Source organism: Orbicella faveolata, unplaced genomic scaffold, assembly GCF_042242905.1.
Source record: "Orbicella faveolata isolate gen_17 unplaced genomic scaffold, um_ofav_v1 contig_47, whole genome shotgun sequence".
Lineage (NCBI taxonomy): Eukaryota > Metazoa > Cnidaria > Anthozoa > Scleractinia > Merulinidae > Orbicella > Orbicella faveolata.
The window spans coordinates 11,445,001-11,454,522 of record NW_028301577.1 but is presented as its reverse complement, the minus strand read 5'-3'; the positions used below and the strand labels follow the sequence as shown (position 1 = coordinate 11,454,522).

Sequence of the window (9,522 nt, the reverse complement as noted above, 5' to 3'; positions counted from 1 at the left end):
AACGTTTATGATGTGTATTTCCTGTCAAGGCTGGACAGAAATTACAAGGTGGAAAACCAGTAGGTATCGACAATATGAAGAATAAACTTGAATAAATCAAGTGAAAACAAGAGAGAATCTATAGCGCTTCTTGCGTGAATACAACCAGTGACGTCACAAGGTCCTTGAACTCGGTTCCAGAGCGATGAGTGTACCACGTGGCCATTTCAAATTTTGATGTTGTTAATTCAAAATGTATTCTGAAATTCGCCTGAATTCACTTTTGCCTTCTGTTATAATCTTGCCTCGATTCCGTGTTGACTTTCTGTCTTTTGCATTCTGCAATTATCTTGCCTCGATTCCATATTTATGTTCTGTCTTTTGCATTCTGCGATTATCTTGCCTCGATTCCGTGTTGGCTTTCTGTCTTTTGCCTTCTGTAATTATCTTGCCTCGATTCCATGCTTATTTTCTGGGTTTTGGATCAGTGTACCAGGTGGCCATTGCAATATATTCTATGTCCAAATTGGCCGGTTATATGCTGAAATTCTAATTTATTAATTGTTATTTTGTAGTCATGAAGTTCGATATTTTTGCCCGTATTTTGAGTTTCTTCGGATCGTCTTGCCTATCAAGCAATGATGTTATTACATCATTATCGTGATTGCTTCGTCTTCTTATCTTACTGTTATCTTTTTCTGTTATTTCTTATTCCGTACTAGTGACTCCCTTAGGTAAAGTCCCGTGATTTTATTTATTCCTTTTTTTTTCTTTATATTGTACTTGTAATTGGTGGGTGAATAGATTGTTACTACTCGACGGTGGTTTGTTTTCGGTCCTCTTCATCTTGATTTCGTATTTTTCATTCCTCATTTTGCAAGTATGTTGCCTCGATCCCAGTGCAAAGTGGGGACAAGGTTGCTCGAGAGGAGACTGAACCTGAGATCACGTGCTCATAAATAGGGCGGGCATTTTTGAAAAGAAAATTGGCCCAAAATGAATCTAGACGAAATCGTTGAAGAGGAGTTCATACGAGACCTCGTTAAAAGGAAGTTATCCTACCAAGCTATAAGTGAAAGACTTCAAGCACTCTATCCTGGTAGGTTTAGCGTGTTTAGCTGGAGTTTTTAACGCCGGTTTATTCAGGTCTTGATTTATCAGTTTGAACCAATTAAACGTGTAATGTTATGTTTATGTCAGCTCTTTGTTTTGATTGATAGAAGCACGGGGACTTAGTTCAAGAAGTATCAGAAGATACTGTGAGAAGAGAAACATAAATGTTTCAGCTTTACGCTGGGTTTCACAGGAATGTCTGGAGGAAATGGTCGTAAGAAACATCGAACAGGTACCCGTATATTTACGTACTTATTCGGTTTACTATGCTTTAACCCAACAACAAAGATTAACACGGACCTCATGTGATTTGCGCTACGAATTTGTCTTACTTCTTCCCCGTACATTAGCTATGTTATCCCTCATCCCCTCCCCATCTTCCCTCCCCACTCACACCCCTCATGCCCTTAACTTGCTTTAGCCCTCACCCCCTACCCTTCACAACTTATCCCAAATAGTGTGTATTTCGATCCACAGTATGGACATACATATGGGCGACGCATGATGCAGGGCACCCTTCGATATCAGCTGGAACAAGGTTCACGCGGTCGTGAAATCAGTCAGCGGCGAATATTAAGTATGCTGAGAATAGTTGCTCCCAGCGCCCACAACGAAAGGGCACATGACCTACTAGATAGAACAAATCCAGTTCCATACTATGCACCATATTTTGGCTATAAGTTGCATATGGACCAAAATGAGAAGTTAGCCGAAGAGTTTGGGGTCACCCACGTCCATGCTCTGGATGGCTGTAGTAGGATGGTCCTTGGATTTATTACAATACCTAAAAAGAACCCTGTGCTTATCTACCAATATCTATTTCGGTAGGTACTCCTTTTAGACCTTCTTCAGATCAAAACATGTCCTAAAGATTAACTTATCAGATCTGAATTATTTTCACCAACAATTTTATGATCCAATCTCTCAAAAACTAAAAACAATTCAAAATTATAGCTCTCCCTATCATTGGATTGTACCCTCCCCTTCTGCATCTGGAAGATATACATGTATGAATTTTACATCTCTTTGTATAAATCCAAAAATAATTATGAGGTATCCAAAAAGTAAACCCAACATTAAAAAGACTTCTTCATGATCAGGTAGTCTTGCAGTACTTCATAAGTGACTGGGCCTAGGTTATAATTTATTGGAGAGATCTTTCATTTTCTTTCAAAGCTTTTTAAAAGCTCATGCTGGATTGGTTGGTAACTCAACTGGGGGTGATATTGTTTCGCATGATTTCAAACCTTTTCCTTTTAACAATCCTCCTTGCTGACTAGTTTTCATTTTATCTAAAACAGGCCTCTTCTGCTTCAGTTTGGGTTATTTGATCAGGTGCGTGTTGATCATGGCACAGAATTCTGTCTCTGCATCTTTGTACAGGAGCTACTCAAGAATAGACGTCATGATAACAGCAGGGCCCCTTGGAGGCAAACAACATCCACCAAGAATTACAGGGCAGAGAGGCTTTGGCCAGAGGAAAATTCCAGAGTAAACTATCCGCTTAAAAAGGCACTCTGCATTATAAAAGAGCAAGAGATCTTCAACATGGAAGATCCTATGGTTAGTTTTGCTGTATCCTGGCTGACCATAAATGTCAGCAAAGTGGGATCTGAAAACATTGTTAATTCTTGGAACCATCACCGAATTCCAGGTGAATGGTGGTATTTCATGTCAGAAAGTCATGCACTTTGAACTTCACTGAAACCACAAGTAACCATAACAATACAGCATTGTTATCTACAGAAGTATTTGGCTCAAAATGTGTTTCAAGCAAATAAGCAGCTAGAGTGAAAGGGTACATTATAGCCACATTACACGTTGTGGCTCGAGCATCAATGTGGAATGTAGCAATTCATTGGTATATTCTGAATGTAGTTAATGGCTTACACACTAGAAAACATTTCCTTCTCATTTACAGGACCCAAAGGATGTATACCCATTGAGAAAATGAGAGGGACAAATCAGGCTGTGCCATTGGAACCACATTTGATTCCTACAACTCCAGAGGCTGTACGAATGTATGAAGAACGAGGCGGAAGGCTGAATACTGACCCCAGCATTGGTTATGATCCAATCGCATGCTATGATCACCTTCAAGAGTCAAGGGAGCATTTATTTCTTTCTCGAAACTCCTCTTTTGCAAGCATATTTTGTGATGTTGTTCATGACAGGATTGACACATTTGTTACTGCAATTAAAAGTTTTATTGAAATAACAGAATTCCTTGCCCAAACAGAGGCCACTTCATAACTGGAGAACTAAAACATTAACTACAAGTTGAACTGCAATCAAAAAGAAAATATAAACTTTTTTCCATAAAGTAAGAGTAACTGATAACTAGTAATTTCAGTCAATGCCTGGCACACACAAGTTAATCAACAAAGGCATTAAAACTCCAAATGTTGTTCCAGGCTTATCTGCATATCCTAATGAAATATCAACAAACTATTATAAGCTATCAGTAACAGATGTATAGAAATTAAAGAATTTCATTGTCCACATCTTCCTCATCCTGCACATCAATCTTTGCTTCCCGTAAGGCTGAAGTAACAGAAAAGTCAGGAATCCCTAAGATTCCAGCTAGTCCACTGACTTTCAGTGGCTTCCTCAGTTGTGGATCAGGCAGGCTAACCCTGCACAGAGGGCAATCCTCTATTTTGGATGCACATAAAAAACAGCCTATTAGCTGGCCACAGCCAGTCACACAGAAATACATTACTGCAGCACTGGTTTGTTGGCAGATGACACAGGTAAACACCTGCTTAAGCTTTTTAACTTCCTTGTTTGATTCTATATTATCTTTAATTTCAAGGAACATACTCTTTATCACAGACATGTCTCCTGTTTGAGCCTATGGAGGTTAAAAAGAATAAAAAAATGCACCTTAGAGAATTAGTTTGGATTTTTAATATTTTTGCACTGAATTTTAGAAATTATATTAGGCTTCAAATAGAAATAAAACGATTTCAGAAGCTGCCATTTTAATCACATTTCTCACGATTTTTCTTAATTGAATTTCTAATTCATGTGCTCAAGAGTTGGAGATGTGGTCGTGTGACCTAAAGAAATCCTGAAAAGTATGTTTGAATTTTTTTTTTACTAATGACTATTTTTATTAAACTCAGAATATTATAAAGATACACCTACATGTATGATTCCTTGAAGAATACTTACAGAGTTCTGTGAGAAGAAATGATGTTGTTCTTCAGGAACTGTTCCCTGCCTTGCTTCATCTTCCTCCCCCTCATCAAGAGTGTAAAGACCAGTGTTAAGAGCTTGCCAGACTCCTGGTTTCCACTTTTTGAATGTATGCTGTGATATCACACGAAATGTTCGCTGAGATGTCCAAAACTGTTCTTCTGCATAGGTGAGAAAAACTTTTCAGAGTATGCAACTTTTTGCACCAAAATTAAAATAGCTATTGACAAATAAACACGGTCACACCAATTCTTTATGTAAATAGTTAGCAATGCAGCTTGATAAGGTTATGGCAAGGAACCAATGCACATTTTCAGTAGTTGGCAGTGACATGTGGCCTGCAGAACACCTACGTATGATGATGATATATGCATGATTTTTTGAGCAATAAAGAGCAGTACTAGCAGACCTGGGTGAAAGGGGATACTACTACTACTACACCACCACCACCAACAACACCATCACCACCAAAGACAGGGAGAGAAGCACCAAAAAATAATGTCAAGAAGCAGGAATCATGGGTCGAGGGAGTGAGTTCAAACTGCCCTGTCATTTCTTTTCCTGTCATTAGAGAGCCATAGAGAAAAACTCAAGCCACAGCATTGCCCCAAACACTGACAGCTTTTTCTCACTTTGTTAAATAGTGAAATACAGTTTTAGTTTAAATTAGTCCCTGTCCGTGAAAGGAAACTTTATTTTTCTACCTACAATACCCTGGTTCACTGGCAAGAACAAAACCAAAACTCCCTTCCGTGTCATTGCACCACAAGATAAGTCCATTGTGACTGTAAGGGTGCAAATGAAACAAAACTGAAGAACTTAGTTCTTGTCTCAGAGGAATCCATGATAGGTTGCCCCCTTGCATCCACCACTACCAGTCTTACCACCTGTCCTTGATCCCGCAGCTCTTGTTCCACAGCGCTACAGATGATTGGTACAGACAACTGACCAAACTTCTCAGAGACTTCACTCAAATTGATTGAAATTGGGAAGACTGTCACCATTTGGCCCTCGTCATCAACAGATGAAAAAGTGAAGTCCTTCACAAGGCTCGCTGTTTTCTTTTTCTTGTTCTTGATAAAAGCAAGACCCGGTGCTGGTCTTTTCCCAAAGCCAGCACCCATCCCTGATGGTCCTGCAGGAACAAATTTACTTCCGCTTGGGGTTGGTTTGCGAGGGAATGAGGGAGTGCTGTAGCTAGCAATAACAAAAGACAACAGTCAGACATATGTAATATACACAACTTTATTTCAACTCAGATTTAAGAGTAGCATATGAACATTATATCGTCGAGAAAATAAATGAAGAAATAAATGAATGAAATACACAAAAGTACATTGATGATGTCTGTGAATTATGTGAATAAGTAAACTAAGAAACAACACTGGATGATATTATATCAGAAATTAGAGATAAATAAATATTACTCTTTAAAAAAAAGATAAACATGTAGCTGTTAGCTGTCCTTGATTGAGCAGTTAACATGTTCTACAATTTCGGAGCAGAAAATTTAAAGGAATGTTTTTCATAAAATGTCAAACGCCCGTACTTGATTACCTAGCGCATAAAGGTCGAGAAGAAAGCTCGAGAGGAAGGGATAATGAACGATACGGAAACAAAATTACTTAATACGTACCGAAAGCCAAAGGCAGAGGGCGCAAATTCTTCCTCGTCTTGATATTCTTCAGCACTAAATGCGATGACAGTGGCATTCGTTATCCCGGGTGGTAATAAGAACTTCCCATTTGACGAAGGCCATATATTCTCAATTTTGCCATTTCTACTCACTTTTAAGTGTAAACCGTTCTCGTGGACATTAAGAAATCGAGCTATCGTTGATTTGTAAAGGCTTGACGCCGTTAAACCGACTGTTTTTCCTTCGAAATCCAGCGAGACAAGATCCGCCATGCTGTTTAACCCGCCTTTTTAGTCACGTGACATTTTCCCGCCAAAAGAGTATGCGAGGTTGAAAAAATAACCAAGCTGGGTATGGAATTGAGGCAACAGAAGGCAGAATACGAACAACGGAATTGAATTCTTTATTAGGTAAATAAAATAGACATGGAATTGAGGTAACATAATTACAGAAAACAGAATACCAAAAACGGAATTAGGTAAACAAATTAGACCTGGAATCGAGGCCACAAAATTACAGAAGTCCAGAATAGTCTACCAAAACGGAAAATTAGACATGGAATCGAGGCAACACAATTACAGAAGGCGGAATATGGAAAACGGAATGGACATGGAATCAGGGCAACATAATTACAGAAGGCAGAATACGAATAACGGAATACTGCCGTTAGGTACACAAATTAGACATGAATGGAGTTGAGGCAACACAATTACACAGTGCAAACTTCACGGATGGTACAAAAGCAATGAAATCTAAACAATATTGTTTTTAGAAATCAGAAATGGCCAAATGTAACGATTGTGCAATATGAAATCGAAGAAGGAAACGTATACTAAGAATGAAGGCGTCAAATATCCGCATGGCATCATATAACTGAAGGAACTTAATTGCAAAAATAGAAAAAAAAAAAAAAAAAAGGAAATCTGTGATGGCCATTACCGAATAAAGACAACAGTCTGCCCATCGCAACAAAGTGATAACAACTTTAAGAATGTCAATAAATATAATAAGAAATTAAAAGGGATAAATAAGGACGAAATATTTAAATCGATAAATGGCCATGTGTGACACTTATTCAGAGCCCGGACACAGTTTTGCTCCAAAAAGTCGATTTCAGCAGCTAAAAAAGGCACTTTCCGTTAGGATTTGACAGAAATAAAATTTGCCATTATTTTAAGCACGTTTGAAACTATAAATTGGGCTAATAAAAGAGAGTACGAAAATTTCGTCTCAGTGGCACTTTAAGCTTGTAATGTTTTTGGTTTGTTTTGCAGTTTCAATTGGCCCTTCAGTTTCAAACATCCTTGTTGCTTTTTGATCATCTTTAAAATATTGCATACTTTTTGAATATCGTCATCTCATTCGCTGTTTTATGATAATGGTCACCTCATTTGTCGTTGGTGATGATGCCTTATCAAGGGCTTACTTACTTATTCTTGCGCAGAGTGGTGACATAGCTTGTTGAAATATCCCACAATTAATCAAAATTATACGATTTATATCTTCTGTATTTTATGTAGGGTACACTGAGCTTCTTTTAAATTTACGAGGAAGTTACTTTCGGTACCTTGCACAGATAACCAGTTTAACCTGTTAAACCCGTGGGTGGCCTAACCCTATCTCATTTTATAACGAGATTCTGTTTGCAGACACTGCAGTTCAGTTAGATTGCAGATAGATTGTTCTTTCAGAGTTTACTCTCGGGTGCGTAGGCGTATTTGTCATGGTGCTGCAGATTAATCATGTTTGTTTCTTAATTCCGGGCTCAACAAATCTGATGTTTTCCATAGGGATGTCTTCATCGTCTTCATCGTCTTCATCTTTTCGACACTGAAAATGACGAACATATCACACAAGCAATTAAAAACGTTCCAAGCGCCCGAGACAAGCCGCGTCATTAAGGTCGCACACACGAGGGGACTAATCCCTGCGACTAGTCCCTGCAATTAGTCCCCTGAAGAGTTTACACGTAGGGGCTGGTGGCAGGGACTTGTCCCACGAACAGTTCACACGAAGCGTTTTGAGCAACAAGTCGCAGGGACTTGTCCCAAAAATTCAAACTGGTTTGAATTCGTGGAATTCTAGTCGCAGGGACCAAAGTTTAGTCCCTGCGACTAGATTTTGAAGCAAAAATGGCCAGTTCACACGATGGGACTTGTCCCCGCGACTTGTTGCAGGGACTAGTCGTAGGGACTAGTGCCCTAGTGTGTACCGACCTTTAAACTAAACATTATGCATAACAATTTCAGTGCACGTGGCCACAAGCTCCAACGTCAGCTCCAAGTTCTGATATTACCAATAGGCACGGGCACTTTCTGCATCTCACCTCCGGTCAATTAAGAATAGGGCTTCCACGGGTACCTCCTTGTTATGGACGTTTTCGTATTCCTTGCATTCCAAAAACCGACACGTTGTCTCTCAAATATTGATCCCTCGCTAAAAGGAAAACCTTCTGTGCCCGTATTGTCTATCAAGGCTACACCAATTCAAAGGTGGTGCTCAGACAAAGGGCGCATCGTTTAATGCTAATCATGTTCTATTGATACCTTTTGTCCTTTTAAAACCACTTTTTCCAGCCAGTTTTTTCAGGTTCGCGCTGTCGTACTGGTTTTAACACCCTGTCTCCCTGCGACAATTCAACTCCCATTCTCACGCGGGTGTTGTTAGGATCACGTGATTGTTCTCGTGTCTCGCGACTTAGACGTCGCTTGATGGCTCGCTATAGAAGGAAATGAATTCCAAGACATCAAAACAACTCGCATTTTCTTTTTTTAATGATATTAATAACCTAGAAGGCTACGTCCTGCCAAATGTTGTCTGAAATTCAATTTACTTCTAGTTCTACCTTTATTTGCTGTAATCGTATAGATTTCAGCTAAATTTAGAAACGTGCCCGAGACAGGAACGTGGAAAAAATAACAGAAATAGTCCTGAGTGGACGGTTGCCGATGGAAAATAATAAGACTAGTTAAAAGGATGTGTTTATTTAATAGGTAAGGAGTTGCGTGCGAGCTGTTTTCTTATTATTGCTTATGCATGGAATTCATTTCCCTTTCCATGTAGCTCCTGTACACATCTGTTTTGGAAGTTCGATTTTAACTCTCGCGTCCAGTAAGTATTTCAAACAACATTAGCAGGTAAACCAAAACGTTTATCTCCGGTATCAATAGTATGAAGTGACTGAGAGTAGTTTTACTCCTCCGTGGATGGGATGCTAGTCCATCGCGGGGTCCCCCCCCCCCCCCCCCGTATTAAATTCACCATTTATACCCATTTATACAGCTAGGTAGAGAGAGGCACTGTGAGAGTAAAGTGTCTTGCCCAAGAATATAACACAATTTCTCTGGCCAGGGCTCGAGCCCGGACCGCTCGATCCGGAGGCAAGCGCACTAACCAGGACGCCACTGCGCCTCTAGAACTATTTAACCCTTCAGCTCTCGAAAACAAAACTACGGTCAATAACTGTAGTGGAGTAATTCTGGCTAACAGCGAGTTTCATGTAGTGTTGGTTGTCATTGTTGTTCAGTATTTTCCGAATAGATAATAGAATATTGTACGGTGCTGTGAAAAGTAACCGAGCCTCAGCATGAAAG

General features: G+C 39.5%; 1 protein-coding gene and 1 pseudogene across 2 annotated transcripts in view; one reads left to right on the top strand and one right to left on the bottom strand.

The window, feature by feature from the left end:
• Positions 1 to 231: 231 nt before the first annotated feature.
• Positions 232 to 3,596, top strand: LOC149097156 (uncharacterized). Its single transcript, XM_089279662.1, has 5 exons — positions 232 to 1,078; positions 1,200 to 1,324; positions 1,570 to 1,916; positions 2,394 to 2,746; positions 3,014 to 3,596. Exons 1-5 carry the CDS (start codon positions 976 to 978, stop codon positions 3,343 to 3,345), a joined length of 1,260 nt encoding a protein of 419 aa, XP_089135788.1. The 5' UTR covers positions 232 to 975; the 3' UTR covers positions 3,346 to 3,596.
• The window catches only part of LOC149097155 (glutamate receptor 2-like), a 19,587-nt pseudogene continuing 13,341 nt past the window's right edge, over positions 3,277 to 9,522 (bottom strand). The window contains exons 15-16 of the transcript XR_016204196.1: positions 4,270 to 7,759; positions 3,277 to 3,946 (exon numbers count right to left, since the gene is read on the bottom strand). The product of XR_016204196.1 is annotated as a glutamate receptor 2-like (transcript). The remainder of the gene's footprint in view (positions 3,947 to 4,269; positions 7,760 to 9,522) is intronic.

Excerpts from the sequence above, each read along its gene's own strand:
- LOC149097156 (XM_089279662.1), top strand. The coding sequence starts at position 976 with ATGAATCTAGACGAAATCGTTGAAGAGGAGTTCATACGAGACCTCGTT. Across the intron at positions 1,079-1,199 it reads ACTTCAAGCACTCTATCCTG|AAGCACGGGGACTTAGTTCA; the intron begins GTAGGTTTAGCG and ends TTTGATTGATAG. Across the intron at positions 2,747-3,013 it reads GAACCATCACCGAATTCCAG|GACCCAAAGGATGTATACCC; the intron begins GTGAATGGTGGT and ends TCTCATTTACAG.